The sequence below is a fragment of the Pristiophorus japonicus genome, chromosome 3, assembly GCF_044704955.1.
Source record: "Pristiophorus japonicus isolate sPriJap1 chromosome 3, sPriJap1.hap1, whole genome shotgun sequence".
Taxonomy (NCBI): Eukaryota; Metazoa; Chordata; class Chondrichthyes; family Pristiophoridae; genus Pristiophorus; species Pristiophorus japonicus.
Genome location: NC_091979.1, coordinates 246,561,726 through 246,587,711, shown reverse-complemented (window position 1 = coordinate 246,587,711; position 25,986 = coordinate 246,561,726). Strand labels below are relative to the sequence as shown.

At 46.3% G+C, this 25,986-nt stretch overlaps 1 protein-coding gene across 1 annotated transcript in view; it reads right to left on the bottom strand.

The window, feature by feature from the left end:
• Positions 1 to 25,986, bottom strand: part of cfap58 (cilia and flagella associated protein 58) — a 249,312-nt gene that overhangs the window by 79,018 nt on the left and 144,308 nt on the right. Inside the window, exon 17 of the mRNA XM_070874957.1 lies at positions 24,702 to 24,835. Within this exon, the coding sequence (XP_070731058.1) occupies positions 24,702 to 24,835 (134 nt within the window). The remainder of the gene's footprint in view (positions 1 to 24,701; positions 24,836 to 25,986) is intronic.

The following is a 25,986-nucleotide window of genomic DNA, read 5'->3' as shown; positions in this document are numbered from 1 at the left end:
ATGGCTCTCGTATTGGACTGTTCAGCCACCTAAGGACTCATTCTAAGAGTGAAAGCAAGTCTTCCTCGATTCCGAGGGACTGCCTATGATGATGAAAGGAGTCTCATTGTTTAGCAACAGTACCTGCTGTTCATTTGTGACACTAGTATATATTTGCAGGTTTTGGAGGGAGACAATCACAGCTGCATGCAGAAACTACGGATCTTTCACAGAAAGGCACGCACTCCTGCAATCACACTTAGAAAGCAATTTCAGGACAGGAACAGCACTGTTAGTGGTTGTCAATTAAACAACACTAGATTCTTCCAAGCGACAGTTGGAGATACATAGAAACATAGAAAATAGGTGCAGGAGTCGGCCATCCGGCCCTTCGAGCCTGCACCGCCATTCAATGAGTTCATGGCTGAACTCAGTACCTCATTCCTGCTTTCTCACCATACTCCTTGATCCCCCTAGTAGTAAGGACTACATCTAACTCCTTTTTGAATATATTTAGTGAATTGGCCTCAACAACGTTCTGTGGTAGAGAATTCCACAGGTTCACCACTCTCTGGGTGAAGAAGTTTCTCCTCATCTCGGTTCTAAATGACTGTGACCCCTGGTTCTGGACTTCCCCAACATTAGGAACATTCTTCCTGCATCTAACCTGTCTAAACCCGTCAGAATTTTAAACGTTTTTATGAGATCCCCTCTCACTCTTCTGAACTCCAGTGAATACAAGCCCAGTTGATCCAGTCCTTCTTGATATGTCAGTCCCGCCATCCTGGGAATCAATCTGGTGAACCTTTGCTGCACTCCCTCAATAGCAAGAATGTCCTTCCTCAAGTTAGGAGACCAAAACTGTACACAATACTCCAGGTGTGGCCTCACCAAGGCCCTGTACAGCTACAGAAAGACCTCCCTGCTCCTGTATTCAAATCCCCTCGCTATGAAGGCCAACATGCCATTTGCTTTCTTAACCGCCTGCTGTACCTGCATGCCAACCTTCAATGACTGATGTACCATGACACACAAGTCTCGTTGCACCTCCCCTTTTCCTAATCTGTCACCATTCAGATAATAGTCTGTCTCTCTGTTTTTACCACCAAAGTGGATAACCTCACATTTATCCACATTATACTTCATCTGCCATGCATTTGCCCACTCACCTAACCTATCCAAGTCATTCTGCAGCCTCATAGCATCCTCCTCGCAGCTCACACTGCCACCCAACTTAGTGTCGTCCGCAAATTTGGAGATACTACATTTAATCCCCTCGTCTAAATCATTAATGTACAATGTAAACAGCTGGGGCCCCAGCACAGAACCTTGCGTACCCCACTAGTCACTGCCTGCCATTCTGAAAAGTACCCATTTACCCCTACTCTTTGCTTCCTGTCTGCCAACCAGTTCTCAATCCACGTCAGCACACTACCCCCAATCCCATGTGCTTTAACTTTGCACATTAATCTCTTGTGTGGGACCTTGTCGAAAGCCTTCTGAAAGTCCAAATACACCATATCAACTGGTTCTCTCTTGTCCACTCTACTAGAAACATCCTCAAAAAATTCCAGAAGATTTGTCAAGCATAATTTCCCTTTCAGAAATCCATGCTGACTTGGATCTATCATGTCACTTCTTTCCAAATGCGCTGCTATGACATCCTTAATAATTGATTCCATCATTTTATCCACTACCAATGTCAGGCTGACCGGTCTATAATTCCCTGTTTTCTCTCTCCCTCCTTTTTTAAAAAGTGGGGTTACATTGGCTATCCTCCACTCCATAGGAACTGATCCAGAGTCTATGGAATGTTGGAAAATGACTGTCAATGCATCCGCTATTTCCAAGGCCACCTCCTTAAGTACTCTGGGATGCAGACCATCAGGCCCTGGGGATTTATCGGCCTTCAATCCCATCAATTTCCCCAACACAATTTCCTGACTAATAAGGATTTCCCTCAGTTCCTCCTTCTTACTAGACCCTCTGACCCCTTTTATATCCGGAAGGTTGTTTGTGTCCTCCTTAGTGAATACCGAACCAAATTGGTCTGCCATTTCTTTGTTCCCCGTTATGACTTCCCCTGATTCTGACTGCAGGGGACCTACATTTGTCTTTACTATCCTTTTTCTCTTTACATATCTCTCGAAGCTTTTGCAGTCCGTTTTAATGTTCCATGCAAGCTTTCTCTCGTACTCTCTTTTCCCTGCCCTAATCAAACCCTTTGTCCTCCTCTGCTGAGTTTTAAATTTCTCCCAGTCCCCGGGTTCGTTGCTATTTCTGGCCAATTTGTATGCCACTTCCTTCAAATCCCCCAACTTTCAATGCACAGTGGCATCATGCAAGCCACAGTTGCCTTTGTTTGCCATTTAATTCATCTATTTCCCTCTGGAAACCAAACAGCAACATGATGGAGCTCTGCATTTTCACTATCTGGCTGTATTTCACAAAGTGTAGGGCATTATTAACGTGACACATGTAACCACACAGGATCCTGTCTCTAATGTTGGACTGTCCATGATCAGAAATGATTCCATTCCAATAATGTAAGACAGGGTTGTGATTACAGGAAAAGAATCACGACTCGAGGTATTGTCATGGCAGTTGCTATAGTTCTATTAATTTTACACCATTTCATAGTTCCACCATGAACTCATAGCCGTGGAAACCAGCTAGATGGCTGGAAAGAGCCAAGGCTATCGATCTACATCAGTCACGGCACTTTGTCTTACCGAGATACTCAAGAGAAATATAATGAGGTACACCCTGCTACCAAATGAAGCAGCCCTTTAAAAGCTGCTGCTCAGGAAGCCCACCTCGACCTTTGTGTGCCCCATGTCATGCGCTATATATTACGCTGAAATGTACATTAGCTGGCCTTGTGATGTCTTGTATGGTTAATTGACTTCACTGCAAAGCATTTGTGGAACAGTGACCCCAATACCATTACACCAGCACTGTCTTATTGACTCCACAGTTTTAAACATTTTGGTCCATTTGACCTTTTCAATTCAAAACCAGTGAAGTGGCAGATACGATATTGGATAGTGAAGGACAATTGAAGCAGAAATTCGGATGACTGAAAACTTCTTTTTGGAGAACTGCATGTTTGGAGCAAGAACAGCAACTGGCTGCACTGAGACTGTTAATCAACATGGCCATGAGGACAGGTTTCACAACAGTAAATTGTTCAGGAAATTATATTACATTTTGATGTTTCTGTTGGAAACAGAGTAAATGTGAAGTTCACTTGTAAATGTGATTTCTGTGGTAATTCTATTGTTAACATCGAAAGAACCATCCTAACCACACCCTCCCCCCGCCGCCCCCACCCCCCCACCCCGTAAGCTCCTCGTGGTTGCCATGGAAGACAATTCAATAATACTCGAGCTATTGCTAACTTATTCCTAGACTGTTGTTAAAATCCCATCAGCATTAAAATGACCTGTCTTTAATAACACTGATATCTCTGTCGATTTTTTTAATGGCAGGCTTCATCCAATATCTTCCTCCAGTAGCATCTGTTGTTTTTAATCGCTGAAAGCATTACGCCTACAGTCAGACATCTAACCTGAATTTTCAGGGTTCCTTTTCCCTGCTTGCCTGGCGATACCATAAAAGAACTGCCATTCTCAAGGGTTTAATAGAACACACAGAAGTGATATGTGGGCAGGCTAGATAAAAGAGTGGTTTTCAATTACATGCTGGTAAGAAGGGAATTGTACATTCAAATTAAGCAATCCATCTGATATCCTTAATGTGCCTGGCAGTCATCTTCTCCGTGAGATGGAACGGGATGATATCAAAGCTGATGTTTTGAATAAATATAAACAAGAAAATACTGGCACACACTGCTTACCCATCCAGGCCAAATGTTTAGATCAATTCATCTTCTTTAAAGATCAGTATTGTCTAGTGATATTAATTTAAAATGTTGGATTCATGGCATAATGGAGCTGGATGTTGGAGGAATGATTATACAAAGCTATCAACTTTACAGTCCGCATTTTCTAAGTTAAAAGCTTTCAAGATATTATCTCCGACATGACATTTAAAAAAATGATTTACTCGCCCAGCTATCATAAACTACAATTAGGGAAATGCGAGATTCATAAAACATGCTATTCATTTAGGTTGTTCCCTGAATTAGGAAATGTTTATTTAACTTGCTTCTATTTTTGTTTTCTAAAGTTCCAAATGAAGTCTCATTACAGAATTAATCATTATAGAAATTAAAAACAAAAGACATTACAAATGTACAATAGCTTGGACAGGTATGGGACCAGGGCAGGTAGATAGAGTTAAGATACAGATCAGCCATGATCTAACTGAATGGCAAAACAGGTTCGAGGGGCCGAATGGACTACTCCTGTTCCTATGTTCCTGTCTGAAAGAGAAAGATAGGTTGATTTTTCAGCTGAGACCCTGAATCGGTTTATCTTTCAGTTTAGTGGGTACGGTAGCATAGTGATTATGTTACTGGACTAGTAATCCAGAGTCCTGGACTAATGATCCAGAGACGTGAGCTCAAATTCCACCACGGCAGCTGGAGAATTGAAATTCAGTTCATTAAATAAATTTGGAATTAAAAAGCTAGCATCAGTAATGGTGACCACGAAACTACCAGGTTGTCGGAAAAACCCATCTGGTTCACCAATGTCCTTTAGAAAAGGAAATCTGCCATCCTTACCCGGTCTGGCCTATAAGTGACTCCAGACCCACAGCAATGTGATTGACTCTTAACTGCCCTCTGAAATGGCCTCACAAGCCACTCAGTTGTACCAAAAACCACTGCGACAAAGGAAATTACCTTCACCACATGGACTGCAGCATTCAAGAATGTGGCTCACCACCACCTTCTCAAGGGCAATTAGGGATGGGCAATAAATGCTGGCCTTGCCAGCGATGCCCACATCCCATGAACGAATAAATTCTGTCTCTTTGGGATGTTGACTGACCTGCTTTGCACCTTATAGACTCTCGGACATTTTGTGGAAGCACTCCTGGCAGGCAGTCCAATGCAATGAGCAATTGCTGGTGCACAGAAAGGATTATTCTTTCAAAGACTGGTCCTCCAAAGTCTGCAACTCTATCCTCCACGCCAGAATTAAGGCACCAACTTGCCCTCCGGTATGCTGCTTCTTTGCTGTCCTTTCTGTCTGCACCTGCTCCGCCGGTTCACCTACGCTCAGTGAATCACCCAGTGCAGATCCCTGTAACTCACTGTCTATACCACACGGGATGTCGATATCTGTGCTGGTGTTTGGAAGGGTGAGAGCAAGTGGCGGGGCCTCATCAGTATGCCCGAAACGTCTGATGGATTTAGAAAAAGGGGAAATGGAGAAGGGAAGGGTAAGCAACAGCAGATATGTGGCAGCGCAATGCATCAGCAGGTTAGCATGCAATTGTGAATGAGAGAGTTAAGTAGAAAGAGAAATGGAATGGGAGATTCCCAAACACCTTGTTGTGCACGGCCTCCAGCCTGGCCATCTCCAATGTTGCGTGTCCTCTCTCTAATGGTGTTGTCGGTCACCTCCTTCATTGGTATCTGGATGTATACAGAGGTGGGACTCCCTCCTGGTCTCGCACTCTCCCGTCCGCTGTGTGCTCGCTTCTCTTGCAAGAAGAGTGGCAGAGGATTGTTGATGGGTTTTGAAGGTGCCTGAGGCAGCTTAACATCATCATCGCAGGCGGTCCCTCGTATCAAGGATGACTTGCTTCCATGCCAAAAAGGGATGAGTTCACAGGTGTTTCAATGGAGGACCTAATATTCCAGGTTCCAAACTACATCCTGAAGGGTGGAAGATGCCTGTGCATGGATTTTTTTAACGTGTGGTGGCTATTGTACACCAGCCACCACACGGGTTTGACAGAGCTAGGTATTGGTCCAGTGGCAAGGGTTAACCAAGACGACTGGAGACCAGCTCTGCTGCACACATATCGCAGTTAGACTGGCCCGTGCTGCCCCTGGGCCCATGTCTCTTCTGGGTCTCAAATTCACACCTCTCCTGGACCCCGATCACGTCGCTCCACCAACTCTCACCGCTCCTTCACCCCAACCTTGCCGCTCCTGCTGTACTTGCCCACGCTCCAATCACCGACCTCTGTGACGTCTAATCCAGCCATCCTCTTCGCTGCCATCGCCCTCCTGCACCAGCACGTGCTGCTCCCTGGAGTGGTGTGCTGCCACTCGCCGCTCCTTTTATGGCTCCGATAAGCTTAACATAGTGCGCATAACAAGAACAAGCAGCAGCAAGTGTGGCTAGAAGGGGAAGTAGTTGTGAGGGCAGTAGCAAATGCTGTGTGTTGCGTGCATGCAGAAGGAGGTGTAGTGAAGTATCCCGTTCTGATTGAGGAAGAGGAGGGCAGGATTGATAGTGCTGGGGCTAAAGCAGGCTTACAGAGAGCGAGAGACTGCTGACTAATTTTCTCGGTCCCGTTGCCCATTGGAAGGGAAGAGGACTTCCTTCCTGCTGCTCACTTGTTCTGTGAGCAAATACATGGCTGCGCCACAGAATCTGAGGGCCCTGGACAAAGTCATGCTGTCTGCTGGTTCAGAAAACCCCTTTCCATTAACCACCCTCAAAAAGTGCACTTTCCTTTCAAGGGGCTGTGGGCTATCTCAAAGTAGCAGCTGTTGCGTCGGATTTCCCACCCTCTTTATTGATGAGCTGCCTATGGGGAGTGTGATTAGCACTGGGAGCTCGCAGGCTACATTTAAATGACACAGGTCTATAACAGGGCTTCGGCCTCCCACCACATGCTCACCACTCGCCTAATCCACACCAGAAACAGAAAGTTATCTCAAGTAAGATTGATCTGATTGGAAACAAAATTTGATGTTTCGCACAACTAAGAGATTGGCATTATAAGAAAACCTCAGGAGCAAAGTTCTTACCATGTCACTTGGCAGATTTAGCACTATTCCCAGTTTTCTGCATGTACAATATATCCAAAATATGGATCATTATGTATATACAGGTGCAACATTGAGAATCCAGAGTTCCAGAATCCGGAATGTTCCGGAATCCGGACCGATCGGTGGCAGGGTCGTCTGGAATCCATAAAATGTTCCGGAATCCGGACCCGATGACCCTGCTGACCACAGGGGCCCCGCTGCTGCCCTTACCTCGGGACCTCCTCGCCTGCCCTCCCAACGACGACATTCTCGGTGGGGGCCCGCCTGACAGCCACCTTGGCGGGACCCGGCAGATGACGACATTCTTGGCGGGGCCGGCCCGCCCGACAACAACCTCCTCGGTGGGGCCCGCCTGACGACATCCTTCTCGGCGGGGCTGAACAGTCCGAACAGCTCTTTGGCGGGAATCCTCCCCACCTTTGACATTCTGAAATCTGGAAATACCCGAACCTAGGCTCGGGTGTTTCCGGATCCATGACGTCAGAAAGCAAATCGAAAATCCGGAAAAGCCCGGAATCCGGAACGGTCCGAGGTTTCCAGATTTTAGGCACTGCACCTGTACAGGATGCACTCCACAAATGGGGTCAACTTGGGAGCATGTGCAATAGTGCTCAAAATTACAATAATAAAGGGGGAATGGCCTGAAGACTTGCTTTTCCTGGATGCATTCCGATGTTATGTGCCTACGTGGCTCAGTGGGTAGCACTCTCGCCTCTGAGTCAGAAGGTTGTGGAGTCAAGCCCCACTCCAGGAATTTCAGCCCAAAAATTTAGGCTGACACTACCGTGCAGTACTGAGGGAGCGCTGCACTGTTGGAGGAGCTGTCTTTTGGATGAGACGGTAAACCGAGGCCCCATCTGCTCTCTCAGGTGGACGTAAAAGATTACATGGCACTATTTCGAAGAAGAGCAGGGGAGTTATCCCCGGTGTCCTGGCCAATATTTATCACTCAGTCAACATGATAAAAACAGATTATGTAGTCATTATCATATTGCTGTTTGTGGGAGCTTGCTGTGCGCAAATTGGCTGCCATATTTCCCACATTCAAACAGTGTCTACACTTCAAAAGTACTTCATTGGCTGTAAAGCGATTTGAGACGTCTGGTGGTTGTGAAAGGCACTATATAAATGCAAGTCTTTCTTTCTTGGAGCACAATCTATCATTGGAATCATTGACAAAACTCCATTTCAGTTTGGCATCACTTCTGTCCCAAACCTTTTGTTTTCAGAAAGCAGAAATCAGCTTTGAATTGTTGAGCTGTGAAGGTGCACAACAAGGGCAGCTATACAAGAGCTGTGCACAAAGAAACGGGGAGATGTAGCAACAGAGAAATGTAAAGAAAAATCCAAGCTTACTGACAGTGACCACACTTCAAATAATTATTCACTGTAATGCCCTTCTGGATATTCTGAGATGTGTTATATAAATGCAAATTCTTTGTTTCTAAGTAGATTTGTGCAACCAAAACTGTTAGAGTAGTCAAATCACTTGGGGTTTTCTGCCCATAGCTCTGCTGCGAAATTCTATTGTTGATATTTTTAGTCAAGAAGCTCAACAAACATTAAAAAAAAATCCCACACAGATTGATGTTAATTGCCTTAATTCAAAGAGCTTATGGCAGATTTTTGTGAAAATTCATGTACAGACATATCCCAAGAGGAGGAAACAAATTAAACTTCACAGAGTAGGAGAAACTACTAGTGCAGATGGGACAATAAGCATTATCTGGGCATAAAACCACTGAATAATCATGAAGAAAGAAGCATCTAAAAACATCTCCTCGGCTGCAATCCGATGTAATGTTTTGGACCTTTGAGTTTTTCTGTCTCTCTCACTCACATACAAAACAAATATTTCTCATTAACACCCGGCCTCTTCGCGAGCTATGGCTTCATAGTCTGATAGTTCCACATTACTTGAAGAGAATCTGGATTATAACACTGCATACCACCCAGTTTTACTGTCACTGTAGGACTGGGGTTTTCTTTGTGGAAAAACCATAAATATTGACCCATTCCCCAAGGCCCCCTGCAGACACTGATACAGTTCCAGAGACTCTCTGTAAATATTGACGCGGTTCTGGGGACCCCGACCCAACTTCCAAAGAACAATGACAGCAAGGTTTTACTAATATGTGTTTACTAATATACACAGTGTCAGCTGTGGCTCAGTGGGTAGCACACTTGCTTCTGTGTCAGAAAGTTGTGGGTTCAAGTCCCACTCCAAGGACTTGAGCACATAAGGCTGAAACTCCAGTGCAGTGCTGAGGGAGTGCTGCACTATTGGAGGTGCTGTCTTTCGAATGAGATGTTAAACCGAGGCCCATCTACTCTCTCAGATGGACATAAAAGATCCCATGATACTATTTCAAAGAAGAGCAGGGGAGTTATCCCTGGTGTCCTGTCCCTCAATCAACATAACAAAAAAAAATGATCTACTCATTATCACATTGCTGTGTGTGGGAGCTTGCTGTGCACAAGTTAGCTGCCACGTTTCCCACATTACAACAGTGACTACACTTCAAAAGTACTTAATTGGCTGTAAAGTGCTTTGAGACCTCCGGTGGTCGTGAAAGGCTCTATATAAATGCAAGTCTTTCTTTCTTCTAATATGCAGCAATTCAAACAGGTCAACAGATACAGAAATCTGCTGACAGATGGACATAAATATGGCAGCCTCCATGAGATCCATTAAGGTATGGGGACCCCAGTTTTAAAAGCAATGACATATGGGCAAACAGCATTGTAAAGAGACAGTAGGGGGAAGCTCACTCATAACAGGAACCATGTAAGTGATATTATTATTTCATCAAGGTTAATTTTATCCTACAGCATTGTGAACAGGGAATATTAGAAATAATGTAATTGTGTCAAGCACTGGACATTGACGGACTGCTATGACCTACTGAGCTTCATCTGGATTGATTTGCAGATGCTGTTGGTCACAAAGTTTGTGAACTGTATTCACTCAGCGGCCATTGCTGCTTTTCCTCCTTCCTCTTATCTGTCAAGTCAAGCCTTGCCCCAGGTTCCATCCTGCCCTAACCCTGATGCGATGTCTCCTTCCAGTGTCTCTCCCATCTCTCCTCATGCTCATCATGTTCACTGGTCCCACCTCCTGCACCTTGGACCCCATTCCCACTAAACTGCTGACCACACAAATTCCTGTCCTATCATCCTGGTCATGCTAGCTGACATTGTAAATGCCTTCCAATCCTCAGGGTACTGATCCCCCCTCTTCCAAAAGTGCCATCATCATCCCACTCCTCAAAAAACCTACCCTCAATCGCTGTCCTTGCAAACTACTGTCCCATCTCCAACTTCCCTTTCCTCTCTAAAGTCCTGGAACACGTTATCACATCCATCTTTTCTGCAACTCTCCAATGAGCTTTCTGCCTCAACACCAAAACGATCCTAACCAAAAAAGGAAGAAATACTTGGGATTTATATAGCTCCTTTCATGACTACCAGATGTCTCAAGCTTTACAGCCAATGAAGTACTTTTGGAGTGTAGTCACTGTTGTAATGTGGGAAACGCGGCAGCTAATTTGCGCACAGCAAGCTCCCACAAACAGCAACGTGATAATGACCAGATAATCTGTTTTTTTTTTTAGTTATGTTGATTGAAGGATAAATATTGGCCAGGACACTGTGAATAACTCTCCTGCTCTTCTTCGAAATAATGTCATGGGATCTTTTACGTCCACTTGAGAGGGCCTCGGTTTAATGTCTCATCCAAAAGCCGGCACCTCTGACAGTGCAGCACTCCCTCAGCACTGTACTGGGAGTGTCAGCCCAGATTTTTTGTGCTCAAGTCCCTGGAGGGGGAATTTGAACCCACAACTTTCTGACTCAGAGGTGAGAGTGCTACCCACTGACACTGTGATAAATGTGACTGCGACCATGGTGCATTACACTCCTCGTCCTCTGCGACCTCTCTGCAGTGTTCGATGCAGTTAATCACACCATCCTTCTCCAATGCCTCTGCTCTGTTGTCCAGCTGATGGCTACTGCCCTCACTACTCGTCCTCCCCCTGCACTGCTGCCATCTAGCATTGGCTCCCTTCCCTTCCTCATCGACATGCTGTCCCTTGGTGACATCATCCACAAACATGGGATCAGCCTCCACGTGTACCCTGATGAAACCTAGCTCTATCTCTCCACCACCTCTCTCGAATCCCCATTGCCTCTATGCAGTCAGAACTGTTCTGACATCCTGTCTTGGATGAATCACACATTGGGAAGATCAAAGCCATCATTTTTGGTCGCCACAAACTACATGCCCTTACAATCGATTCCATTCCCCTCCCTGGTCACAGTCTCAGATTGAACCATACTCGGCATTGTATCCGTCTTTGAGCTGAGTTTCTGACCCCATAATTCCCCATGAATAATAAAAAAGAAAATCAAGTTTCAGCTTTGGTGCAGTGCTAACAACTGAGTCAGAGGTTGTGGGTTCCACTCCAGGGCTTCAGCACATAATCTATATTGACACTTCAGTACAGTAGTCGGTGTGCAGCATTGTCATAGGTGCTGTTCTTCGGATGAGATATTAAACTGAAACCGTGTCTGCCCTCGCAGTTGGATGTGAAAGATTCCGTGGCACTAATTGAAAAGCAAAGGATCTCTCAACCAACACCACTAAAAATAGATTAAACAATCATCCAGCTCATTGCTGTTCATTTGCCAATTATGTGCCCGGCCTTCGAGCACCATCGGAGCAGGCCGGGGAGCGGAAGGAGCAGCGTGGCAGCACACCACTCCAGGGAGCAGCACGAGCTGGAGCAGGAGAACAATGGCAGTGAAAAGGGACGTCATCAAGGTCCAGGTCAGTGATTGGATTGTAGGAGTGGTGAGGTCGGGACGAAGGAGCAGCGAAAGAGCGGCAAGAGATCCCATAATCCCTTGGGAGCACAGGTATTTAAGGAGGCCACACAGGTTGGAGAGGCACTCTGGAGACCTGCAATAAAAGACAAAGGTCACACTTTATTTTGAGCTCACTGTGTTCAGTCTGACTCTTTCTCCACACATAACAACTGGCGACGAGATACAGATAGCGAACTCAAAGATGCAGGGAACAGTCGGCATCCTGGAGAAATTCTCAGAGGGAGATGATTGGGAAACTTTTGTGGAGCGACTCGACCAATACTTCGTGGCCAACGAGCTAGATGGGGAAGAGAACACTGCCAAACAAAGGGCGATCCTCCTCACCGTCTGTGGAGCACCAACGTATGGTCTCGTGAAGAATCTGCTCACTCCAACGAAACGCACGGAGAAATTGTATGATGATTTGTGCACACTGGTCCGAGAGCACTTGAACCCGAAGAAAAGCGTTCTGATGGCGAGATACCGATTCTGCATTGACAAAAGGTCTGAAGGCCAGGAAGTGGCAAGTTATGTCGCCGAGCTAAGGCGCCTTGCAGGACATTGCGAATTTGAAAGATATTTAGAGCACATGCTCAGAGACTTTTTCGTACTTGGATTGGCCACGAAACCATACTTCGCAAACTTTTGACTGTAGCGATCCCAACCTTGAGTAAGGCCATAGCGATAGCCCAGGCGTTCATTGCCACCAGTGACAATACTAAGCAAATTCTCAGCACACAAGTGCTGCTACTAGTACTATGAACAAAGTGATGTTGTTTTCGAATCGCAACGTACAGGGCAGGTCACACATGCCTGCAACTGCACGTTCACAGATGTCTCAGAGTCCACCATCAAGGATTATGAGTGCAAGGCCATTAACACCTTGTTGGCGCTGCGGGGGTGATCATCGTTTCCATTCATGCCGATTCAAAGGGTATGTTTGCAAAGGCTGTGAAACAATGGGACACCTCCAACGTATGTGCAGGCGAGCTGCTAATCCTGTTAAACCTGCCAACCACCATGTTGCAGAGGAGGACAGATCCATGGAGGATCATGACGAACCAGAGCCTCAGACGGAGGAGGCAGAGGTACATGGGATACACACATTCACCATGAATTGTCCCCCGATAATGCTGAATGTTGAACTAGATGGACTCCCGGTGTCAATGGAACTGGACACGTGCGCGAGCCAGTCCAACATGGGGAAAAAGACTTTCGAAAGATCCAATTCGTACGAAACTAAGAACTTAAACGAAAGAACTGATTCCCGTAATCGGTAGTGCTACCGTAAAGGTCTCTTACAATAGAACGGTGCACAAGCTACCACTCTGGGTGGTACCGGGCAATGGTCCCACGCTGCTCGGTACGAGCTGGCTGGGAAAGATACGCTGGAACTGGGACGACGTCCGAGCGCTATCGCCCGCTGACGACACTTTGTGTGCCCAGGTCTTAAACAAGTTCCCTTCGCTGTTCAAACCAGGCATCAGGAAATTCCAAGGAGCAAAAGTGCAGATCCACCTAATTCTGGGGGCGCGACCCATCTATCACAAGGCTAGAGCAGTACCATACATGATGAGAGAAAGGATAGAGATCGAGCTAGACTGGCTGCAACGAGAAGGCATCATTTCACCGATCGAGATCGATGAGTGGACCACCCTGATCGTTTCTGTCCTCAAGGGAGACGGCACCATTAGAATCTGTGGCGATTACAAAGTAACTATCAATCATTTCTCCCTGCAGGACCAAAGGCCGATGACCTCTTTGCAATGCTGGTGGGAGAAAAAACGTTGACGAAGCTGAATCTGACTTCAGCCTACGTGACGCAGGAACTGGAGGAATCATTGAAGGGCCTCACCTGCATCAACATGCACAAAGGTCTTTTTATTTATAACAGATGCCCGTTTGGAATTCGATCAGCGGCGGCAATATTCCAGAGAAACACGGAAAACTTACTGAAGTCGGTCCCACACACTCTGGTCTTCCAAAACGACATCTTGGTCACAGGTCGGAACACAGTCGAGCATCTGCAGAACCTGGAGGAGGCTCTTAGTCGACTCAACTGCGTGAGACTCAGGTTAAAACACTCGAATTGCATTTTCCTGGCACCTGAAGTGGAGTTCTTGGGAAGGAGGATTGCGGCGGATGGCATCAGGCCCACCAACGTGAAGACGGAGACAATCGAGAACGCACCGAGACCACAGAACGCGACGGAGCTGTGATTGCTTCTGGGACTCCTGAACTACTTTGATAACTTCTTACCGGGTCTCAGCACACTGTTAGAACCACGTCTTACCATGTCTGCATGTCTTACCACGAAAAGGGGACGAATGGGTTTGGGGCAAAAGCCAAGAAAATGCCTTTGTAAAAGTGAGAAAATTGCTTGTGTTGTATGATCCATGTAAGCGTTTGGTACTAGCGTGTGATGCATCGTCATATGGCGTCAGGTGTGTATTGCAACAACCTAATGATTTCGGGAAACTGCAACTGGTTGCTTATGCATCCAGGGGTCTGTCTAAGGCTGAGAGAGCCTACAGCATTACTGAGAAAGAAGCGTTAGCGTGTGTCGATGGGGTAAAGAAAATGCATCAATACCTGTTTGGGCTAAAATTCGAATTGGAAACTGACCATAAGCCACTCATATCCCTGTTTTCCGAGAGTAAAGGGATAAATACCAACGCATCGGCCCGCATCCAGAGATGGGCGCTCACATTGTCCGCATACAACTACGCCATTCGCCACAGGCAGGCATAGAAAACTGCGCCGATGCTCTCAGTAGGCTGCCATTGCCCACCACGGGGGTGGAAATGGCACAGCCCGCAGATTTAGCCATGGATATGGAAGCATTTGAGAGTGAGCAATCACCTGTCACTGCCCGGCAGATCAAAACCTGGATGAGCCAGGACCCCTTATTATCCCTCGTCAAAAGCTGTGTGCTCCACGAGAGCTGGTCCAGTGTCCCAGTGGAAATGCAGGAAGAGATAAATTCATTCCAGCGGCGCAAAGATGAAATGTCTATGCAGGCAGACTGCTTTCTGTGGAGCAATTGTGTAGTGGTTCCCAAGAAGGACAGAGACACCTTCATCAATGACATCCACAGTACCCACCCAGGCATCGTAATGCTGAAAGCGATAGCCAGATCCCATGTGTGGTGGCCCGGTATCGATGCGGACTTAGAATCCTGCGTTCACAGATGTAATACATGCTCGCAGTTAAGTAATGTACACAGGGAGGTTTATGGTCTTGGCCCTCCAAACCGTAGTCTAGGGTACACGTCGACTATGCAGGCCCGTTCTTGGGTAAAATGTTCCTTGTGGTTGTAGATGCGTACTCCAAGTGAATTGAATGTGAGATAATGTCGGCTAGCACATCCGCTGCCACTACTGAAAGCCTGCGGGCTATGTTTGCCACACACGGCCTGCCCGATGTCATGGTGAGCGACAACGGGCCATGTTTTAACAGTGCTGAATTCAAAGAATTCATGACCCGTCACAGGATCAAACATGTCACATCTGCCCCTTTAAACCAACGTCCAATGGTCAGGCAGAAAAAGCAGTGCAAACCATCAAGCAAGGCTTGAAGAGAGTAACCGAAGGCTCGCCTATCCCGAGTCCTGCTTAGCTACCGCACGAGACCCCACTTGCTCACTGGGATCCCACCTGCTGAACGGCTCATGAAAAGAGCACTTAAGACAAGGCTCTCATTAGTTCACCCTGATCTACATGAACGGGTAGAGAGCAGGCGGCTTCAACAAACTACATACCATGATCGCGCAAATGTGTCATGCGAGATTGAAATCAATGATCCTGTATTTGTATTGAATTATGGACAAGGTCCCAAGTGGCTTCCCGGCACTGTCGTGACCAAAGAGGCGAGCAGAGTGTTTCGGATCAAACTTTCAAATGGAATCATTCACCGGAAACATTTGGACCAAATCAAACTCAGATTCATGGACTATCCTGAGCAACCCACCTTGGACCCTACCTTTTTTGATCCCCCAACATACACACCAGTGGCAACTGGCACCACGGTTGACCGCGAAGCAGAACCCATCATCCACAGCAGCCCAGCAGGACCAACACACCAGGCAGCCCAGCAAGGACAGCTGCACAGCAGCCCAGCGAGGGCCCAACAAATGATCCAACAATACCAGCTTTCACACCGAGACGATCAACCAGGGCAAGAAGGGCCCCAGATCGACTCACATTGTAAATAGTTACACTATTGACTTTGGGGAGGAGTATTGTTGTAAACTTGTATTTACTCTGTATAGCCACCAGAGGGCTCATCCCCTGGAGTCCCAAGGGATCCCATAATCCTTTGGGAACACAGGTATTTATGGAGGCCTCACAGGTTGGAGAGGCACTCTGGAGACCTGCAATAAAAGACTACGGCCACACTTTACTTTGAGCTCACAGTGTTCAGTGATCTCCATAAATAACACTGGTCTCCAGTCGTCTTGGTTAATCCTTGTTATTGGGCCAAGACCTAGCTCTGTCAAGCCCATGTGGTGGCTAGTGTGCAACCGTCACCACACGGTAAAAAAATCCAAGCAGAGGCATCTTCCACCCTTCAAGATTTAGTTCGGACCTGGAATTTTAGGTCCTTCATTGAAACACCTGTGAACTTTTTGACGTGGAAGCAAGTCATCCTCGATTCGAGGGACTGCCTATGATGATGATGATGTTGATGGGACCTCACTTTGTGCAAATTATGGGGATGTTGCTGACACCTGGGAGTCCCTGGCAAAGACCGCCCTAATTGGAGGAAGTGCATCCGGGAGGGTGCTGAGCACCTCGAGTCTCATCGCCGAGAGCATGCAGAAATCAAGCGCAGGCACCGGAAAGAACATGCGGCAAACCAGTCCCAACCACCCCTTCCCTCAACGACTATCTGTCCCACTTGTGACAGAGACTGTGGTTCTTATATTGGACTGTACAGCCACCTAAGAACTCATGTTAAGAGTGGAAGCAAGTCTTCCTCGATTCCGAGGAACTGCCTATGATGATGATGTGCAAATTGACTACACTTCCAAAGCAATATATGTGATCTCCTGAGGACACAAAGGGTGCTATGTAAATGCAAGTACTTTCATTTTGCTTTTATGTTAATAATGGAGCAAAGCTTACAAATGTATGCCAAAGCTACAATGCTTGCCTTTGGATCAATAGGTTATGAGTTCCAAATCCCAGGGCTCGCAGACAGCCCTGTCACTCGACTCTGCTTTGCTTAGTCAGATAAATTTTATCTGCTCCCATCCAGGCAACTAGATTTCAAAAAGGCAGCACTGCAAAATATAGGCTGTCTTTCCACTCTCGCGGATTACATCTCCCGCCTGTCAATTTAAGAATACCGCAGATTTTGGTCAGATAGGAGCTGTGGGCCTGACTGAAGGAAGCCAAGAAGGTACGTCAACAGATGAGAGCAGAGGAAGCAAAAATTGAAAATATAAGGAAATAACGAGGGTTAAAAATTACTTCAGCAAAAATATAAACATCCCGAAGGAATGTCACAATACATTTGGAAGTAATTCTGTATTTGTTTTTTGTATTTTTTGGGCCACAACAATATGATGATATCCAAACATTTACCCACCATGTCATATATACCTTTGTTGGCTCAGAGCCCGGCGCTGATTACAACACTGTTATGGACAGTTACAGAGTCAGATACAGTTACAGACATAATGAAAGTGTTCGTCAAAATATGACCACGTACAATGTTGCAGCTATGAAGGCAATAAATTTGATTCAGTGTATAGACATCATGAAGGCAATTGGCCGTCATCTGAGCCCAAAAGGCAGCCCCCTGTTAGCCACAAACATATTTGTGTGATCCGACACTGATCTATGTCTGAAACCGCAAGTAAGACAGAAGGTACTGTGACAAAAATAAGAATTGCAATCTTTTGTTTTTATCATTTTAAAGGAGAAGCAACTCTTTCCTCCCACCGCCCCCCCGCCCCCCCGCCAAGTACAACTCTGTCTGTGGGAACCCGGCACAGTTGCTATCCATGAATCAGCTGATAAAGGATGCTCTTTGATGTCAGAACAGCATGCTTAGAATGTTTGACAGAAGAATCATTTTCTAGTTATGGTCCATGTGTGAACACAGGCTCAAGCAAACTGCTGAAACACGACTGTTGTGGGTGATTATCCCATTCTCTACCAAGGTTTGAAGACTGTAAACATATTTTTGTTTGCTTGGCTGCTTCAACAAGAATCACTTTACATCAAAAAGATTCCTTGGAGTAAATATTCAAATTCAGGCTACAAGGCTCTAGTTCTGACAACGATGCACCAGGCTTCACAGTGACTGTTTGAGGCTCATGTACTCCACAGGTAGCATATCTCAAAAAACACACTTCAAGACTGTGGATAGTGCACCAAGGAAAGAGACGGCTCATGCGATGCAGCCAAAGAAACTCTTACATTTCAAGATACAGTAAAAAGGGCAGCTGTTTGTAAATGGTATATTAATCCTTTGTGGATTGATTCTAAATTTCTCATGCAATTGTTATGCTGTTTACTATTTTATGTATGTCCTTTTGCTTCTATGTATTATTTTATTTGTAAATAAATCCAGAATATTAGCTTAACCTGTATAAAGTGACTGCGGATCTGGTATTTCCTGTCATCCAAGTTGACAACAGCTACAGTTGGTATCCTACAGATTCTGCAGTAAGCATTTTTTCAAATATGGCCCCCCAAAAAAGCAAGTTTCAATTTGTAGGAAGATTGGTCTAATTACAGCCACTGTTGTTCGATGAAAAGTTGTTGGGGAAAAATCTGAAGTGCACTGTTACTATGCCCATCCAAATGCATATGCAGAGTTTAATTATCATTAACTCTTGACATGTCTGACTCTCATCTGTACTGGCCACTCATCCTATTGCTATTTTGACTTGCTGTTCCTCATTCAAGTTCACTGCAATGCCTGTGCCCATGGATTGTTGGGTTGCACACAGCATACAGTCACTATTTTACCCATCTCTGGAGCATGTGCACTCAAATGTAGGCTAAATGGATATCCTTGTATGTCAAATATTTATTCTCTGCCACAGTGTGGACATTGTAGAAAGTTAACATGAGCCGTGGTAGCAGAGCATTGCCCATATCCGAAGTAGCCAACCACTGATCCTTCCTTCTCCTACAAAGAGCTTAGGGATCTTGGACTGCCTTAGAATGTAAGCATAATGCATGCTGCCAGGACATGATTTTTGTTGCACCATTTCGACATATCATGGGATGGTACCCATCTTATTCCAGTATACCATCAGTCCATTGGTTGCTACACATATTGCTACATGGGTCAATCACAATGCACCTTGGGAGAACCAGCTATTTAAATCATTAATGCTGTTATTTTTCCCCTGATGCTATGGTCGTTGGTGAACTTGGGTATATGCCAAAACAGTGCAAAGCAGCCACCCCTAAACCTCATCAGCTCAGCACCTCCATTGGGTGAAGATACCCTCATCTTTCACAGAAGATCTGCTCTCTGAGGCAATTTGTGTTCTCTGTGGGCATTCTTAAGGGAAATCTGTGCTGCTAAACTGCTTTCTGTTGCCTTTTGCAACACACTGCAGGGTAGCTGTGAAGGCACTTGATCCATTTTCCAAATGACTGCAGATCACTTTCTGCTGATACCTGCTACTGTTGCCATCACATCAACCAATTAACCTCAGCTCAGTGCTGCAAGCTGGTGGAAATAGCCACCATTTTCTCATGAGATATCATTAACAAGGCCTTAATAGGCTACTAATATTTCACGCAGTGGCAATGTTTACTTTTTTCTCAATGTTTAGAAGTAGTGGAGACCTTTGAATAGCATTAATACTAGCTGCGGATGCAGTTACTGCACTTTACCCCTTTTCTATCATTTCAGACCATTCATCATCATCATAGGCAGTCCCCCCTGAATCGAGGAGGACTTGCTTCCACTCCCAATGTGAGTTCTTTGATGGCTGAACAGTCCGATACGAGAGCCACAGACTCTGTTACAGGTGGGACAGACATTCGTCGAGGGAAGGGGTCGGTGGGGCTGGTTTGCCGCGCGCTCCTTCCGCTGCCTGCGCTTGGCCTCTTCATGCTCTTTGCGTTGAGACTCGAAGAGCTCAACGCCCTCCCGATGTACTTTCTCCACCTCGGACGGTCTGCGGCCAGGGTCTCCCAGATGTTAGTGGTGATGTCGCACTTTACCAGGGAGGCTTTGAGGGTGTCCTTATAACGTTTCCGCTGTCCTCCTTTGACTCGTTTACCATGAAGGAGCTCCGCATAAAGCATTTGCTTAGGGAGTCTCGTATCTGGCATGCGAATTATGTGGCCTGCCCAGCAAAGCTGATCGAGTGTGGTCAGTGCTTCAATACTGGGAATGTTAGCCTGGTCAAGGACACTGATGTTGGTGCGCCTGTCCTCCCAGGGGATTTGCAGGATCTTGCGGAGACATCGTTGGTGATATATCGCCAGCGACTTGAGATGCCTTCTATACATTGTCCATGCCTCAGATCCATACAGGAGGGCGGGTATTACTACAGCCCTGTAGACCATGAGCTTGGTGGTAGATTTGAGGGCCTGGTCTTCAAACACTCTTTTCCTCAGACAGCCGAAGGCTGCACAGGTGCACTGGAGGCGATGTTGAATCTCCGCATCAATGTCTGCCTTTGTTGATAAGAGGCTCCCGAGATATGGGATATTACTACATGAAGGCTAACTTTAACACCCAGTGGGAAATATAGCCAGAAGCTATTCCCTCACATGACAAATTCCTAATTTTCCACATAGTCTCTATGTGGAAGGTAACTACATTACAGAAGAAAATGGTGAAAGATTACGGTACAGACAGCAAACTCGTAAGTAAATACATTATTGTGGCAAACTGGTTCCCTTCATCCTTCGAGCAAAGAACCATTGTGTAGGTTTCGAAATGAACATTTCACTTTTAGAATCATGAATATTAAAGATAAAAGTAACATTATAGAGTAATTGTTGCTGTGGAAAGTAATCATACTAAAATATTGTCCTAAAGTTGCAGCTATCCTGCTACTCAAATTCACCATCCTCTATAGGCACTGTGACCGGCTCATTAGATAGAATGACTGGGGGGAAAAGTAGGAATTTCAATCCTATCATGTGCACTATATCGGACAGTAGTCACGGAGGTGCTTAAGGAACAGCTTGTCTTTTCTAGCAGCTGAAATGAAACCAGCATTAAAGAATAATAGGGATCATAACAGACGTAAACTGCACTCTCCAACCTTAGTACACAGCTTCACTAATATGCTGTACTACCAAGTAAGGAGATGTACTAAATCTCATAGTATGATTTCTAGCCCAATTGTGTTTAGTAATTATCTGAGGAATTAAGGCAGGGGGTGAAATTTTACCTGATATTGCCAGCTGTGGCTCAGTGGGTAGCACACTCGCCTCTGAGTCAGAAGGTTGTGGGTTCAAGACCCACTCCAGGGACCTGAGCACAAAATCTAGGCTGACACTCCAGCGCAATTCTGAGGAAGCGCTGCACTGTCAGAGGTGCTGTCTTTCGGATGAGACATTAAACCGAGGCCTCGACTGCCCCCTCAGGTGGACGTAAAAATCCCATGGCACTATTCCAAGAAGAGCTTGGGGAGTTCTCCCCGGTGTTCTGGCCAATGTTTATCCCTCAGCCAATATCACTAAAAAAAACAGATAATCTGATCATTACCACGTTTCTGTTTGTGGGATCTTGCTGTGCGCAGATTGGCTGCCCCGTTTCCCACATTACAACATTACAAAAGTACTTCATTGGCTGTGAAGTGCTTTGGGACGTCCTGAGGTTGTGTAAATGTAATTCTTTCTTTCTTTCTTCTTTCTTGCTTGGGTACAAATGTACAATGGTTGCCAATTTTGGAGAGTGCTTTAAGAGGTAGGGGCACGTTACCTAGCTCAAAGCCCCTGGGCTGGGGAATGGGGGAAAATCTGGCAAAGGTTATGGCTTTTCACCATCCAGCGCGGACGACAGAATTGGGCTCAGTTGCCATGCTCACTGTGCTCAATCAGCTGGCCAAGGCCTACTGCTTCGACTTACAAATATATTCCAAGTCCTTGCCTAGTATCAGGACCCTCAGGCACTAATGCACAATGTCTTCAGAAAAGGCATAGTGCAATGCCTGGTGAAAAAGCTACTGCCACTACCCTTGTAGGAGGATGGCATGATAAGCCAGGGACTCAGGTTTCTTTCTTAAAACTGTACTTCACTGGCTGTAAAGCGCTTTGGGATGTCCTGAGGTCATGAAAGGTGCTATATAAATGCAAGACTTTCTTTTCTTCTGAGGGTGGAAGGTAAACCTGGGGAGAGTCACATATGGCACACTCACACACCTTCTCACGGCCAATGATGATCAATTAGCAACAATAGTCCAGAGTTTGCTATGGGTATGGCGGCGTACTCACAAAGTAGGAAACGCGGTAGCCAATTTGAGCACAAGCAAGCTCCCACAAACAGCAATGTGATAACGACCAGATAATCTGTTTTTTTAATGCTGTTAATTGAGGGATAAATATTGGCCAGGACACCAGGAGTAACTCCTCTTCTCTTCTTCGAAATAGTGCTATGGGATCTTTTATATCCACTTGAGAGGGCACACGGGGCCTCAGTTAAACATCTCATCTGAAAGACGGCACCTCCGCCAGTGTAGCACTCCCTCAGCATTGCACTGGAATGTCAACCTAGATTTTTTGTGCTCAAGTTCCTGGAGTGGGACTTGAACCCACAACCTTCTGACTCAGAGGCGAGAGTACTACCCAGTGAGCCACAGTTGACCTTCAAACTGCCAGCAATGACCGCTCTTTCACTATTACTACTCACACTAGTAGCCTTTGTCACCGCACACATATCTACAGCTGGCTACTCAAATTCCTTCGCTTCCCCACCTGCAGATGGAATAAAGTAAGGACGCAGCTATTTGCACTGGAAAAATGCTCTGATTGTCTCTGATAGGCTCTCCATGATCACATGACCCGGTTGCTGATTAGTCCCCTTGGAGGGTAAGACACACCCAAAAGTTTCCCTGGAATGTGTAATTGGAACTGCCCAGCCCAAGTTCCGAGTGACTTTGCAAAGTGTAATTCGAGCCATTCTGACTTCAGATTCCAGACAGGATAGAGTTCCCCCATCCCAGCCCAAGTTCCTGACTCCCCACAGCCCAAGTTCATGCCTCATTCCAGCCCAAGGTCATGCCCCCCCCCCACCCCCAGCCGAAGTTCATGCCGTCCCCAACCGAAGTTCCTTACCCCCTCCCCAGCCCATGTTCCTTACTCCCCCCAGCCCATGTTCCTTACTTCCCCCAGCCCAAGTTCCTGATCCTATCCCAGCCCAAGTTCCTGCCCCATCCCAGCCCAAGTTCCTGACCTTACCACCCCCGCCCCACCATAGATGGGGCATTGTGTGTGGGTCACGGATTGTTAACAGGTTCATTGAGTATGAAGTGAATATTGACAGTGTCATGACTTCCGGATTTTATCCAGTCCAATTATGTCCCTGGTCACACAGGCACCGAGCTTTCCAAAAAATCAGATGTGGGTTAAAGGGGTTGGAAGAACGTGATCCGTCTTCCCTGATTTCCCTCTCTCCCCTCCGATCCCCTCTCCCGCTTCCCCTCTCTCTCCCCCCCCCCAGTCTCTCTCTCTCTCTCCCCCCAGTCTCTCTCTCTCTCCCCTTCCCCAATCTCTCTCTCTCTCTCTTTCATCCTCCCCAGTCTCTCTCTCTCTCCGCACCCCCCCATCTCTCTCTCTCTCCCCTCACCCACCCCCCCATGTCTCTCTCTCTCTCCTCTCCAATCTCTCTTTCTCTCTCCCTCCCCAGTCTCTCTCTTCCCCCCCATCTCTCTCTCCCCCCCCATCTCTCTCCCCCCCCAGTCACTCTCTCTCCCCCAAGTCTCTCTCTCCCTCGCCAGTCCCTGTCTCTCTCTCTCCCGTCCTCCCCAGTCTCTCTCTCTCACTCTCCCCAGTTTCTCTCACCCTCCCCATTTATATGTGGCTCCTAATTCCCCGATATCTGAAGCTCCAATTTGTCCTGCGCTCTTGTAATTTCCCTGCTGGAGCTCATTCCCCTGTTTCTGGATCTCATTCCCCTGTTTCTGGAACTCATTCCCCTGTTTCTGGAGCTCATTCCCCTGTTTCTGGAGCTCATTCTCCTGTTTCTGGAGCTATATCCACTGTTTTTTGAGTTAATATCCTGTTTCTAGAGCTAATGCCCATTTATCTGGATCTCCTATATCCACTGTTTCTGGAGTTAATTCTCTCTCTCTCTCCCCAGTCACTCTCTCTCTCCCCGGTCACTCTCTCTCCCTCATCCCCCTGCCATGTCTCTCTCTCTCTCTCTCCCTCCCCAGTCTCTCTCTCTCTCCTACTGCCTCAATGTTTTCTCTTCCACAGTAGGATGCAAAAATGTTTCAAATAATCCATAGCTAGAAGCAGCTCCAGCGGCAACTCCACGCGACTGTCTCGCGTCCCACTTCCAACTTCCAGTTTCACTGTACGTCGCGCTGCATATGCGCAACTGAATCAAGGGCCCATGCCCAAAAAGGGGGCGGAGTTCAATGCGCACATGCGCAGAAGGACACACAAAAGGACACACACGCAAATAGTCACCCTGATAAAATAATGAGATTTGACAGTAACGGGGTTTTGCTCTCGCTTGTCACTCATTAAAGATAAACTAATAGAAGTAAAAGCAAGTCAATGCAGTACTGCCGCACATTACACAGCCACAAATGAAATTCTCGCTCAGTGTGTATATACTACAAATTATGATGGGTCAAGGATAAAAGATTCTATTTTATTTACAGATAAACTAGAGCTCCTTAACCTTGGAATGTGATGGAAAGGACCGCTGTAGTCCTTCAAATGAGGCATGCAGTCTTGGCAATTGGCTCATAATGGCATTGGTTAATATTTCGTACTTAGCCTGCAGTTCTTTGCGTTTCTGATTGTGATACTTCTTTTTTACGTTCTGCAGTTCCTGGGCTAGACGTTCAATCTCGTACTTGTACTCCTGGCTCTGTGATTCAAACATGTTCAGCTCTGAAGTCAAGGCCTTTCAAAATAAAAATGAACAAAAGATCATGACATTAGCAAATAATTAACTTTCTGTTCCCTTTCTTGAAGCTGTTACCAATTGTTACGGAAGGCTTTGTCAAGACGGTCTGGAAACAAACTATTGCGACAAACTAGTTACAACTGACGACTTGAGATGAAGTATCATTTATTCAGCAAATATACTATGACAATGAGAACTAGTTGAGAAGATGAAAACATTGTGGATGATATCAAGTGTGATGCGTTCATAATAAAGGATGAAACTGAGTACTATGTACAATGAGCAAGTGCAACTTTAGCTCCTTTAATGAGACTCCAGAGTGCAGGTACCTTGTGGGGGGCGTGCTTATATACCGTGCTCCCAAGGGATCCCCTGGGACTCCAACAGGTAGGCCCTTTGGTGATAGTGTAATACAGGTTGCAAGGAGTTAAATACATAACATCACTCTCCCGTAAAGTCAATAGTACACTAATTTACAGGGTGAGACGATCTGGGGCTTTTCGCTCCCTTGTCGATCGTCTCGGTACAAATGCGGGTGTGGGTGAGTTGGTTAGTTCTTCACTGGGCTGCTGGGCAGCCGGCCTTGCCGGGCTGCTGGGGATGGTGAGTTCGGCTTCGTGGTCAACCATGATGTCGGTTGCCACTTGTGTGTGTGTTGGAAGGTCGAAGTTGGTGGTGTCTTCTTCAGGTTGTGCGTAGCTATTAGTGAACCGCAATTTGATTTGGTCCAAATGTTTTCTGCACGTTAGTCCATTGGTCAATTTGACCTGAAACACCCTGCTCCCTTCTTTGGCTGTGACCGTGCCAGCGAGTCATTTGGGATCATGTCCATAACTGAGTACAAACACAGGGTCCTTGACATCAATATCGCATGACAAATTTGCGCAGTCATGGTATACACTTTGTTGATGCCGCCTGCCCTCCATGTGATCATGGAGATCAGGGTGGACAAGAGAGACCTTGTTTTGAACGCCCTTTTCATGAGCAGCTCGGCTGGGGGAATACCGGTGAGTGAGTGGGGTCTGGTGTGGTAGCTGAGCAGCACTCTGCAGGGAGCCTTCCGACACGCATTTCAAGCTTTGCTTGATGGTCTGAACTGCCCTTTCTGTCTGGCCATTGGATGCGGGCTTGAACGGGACAGATGTGAC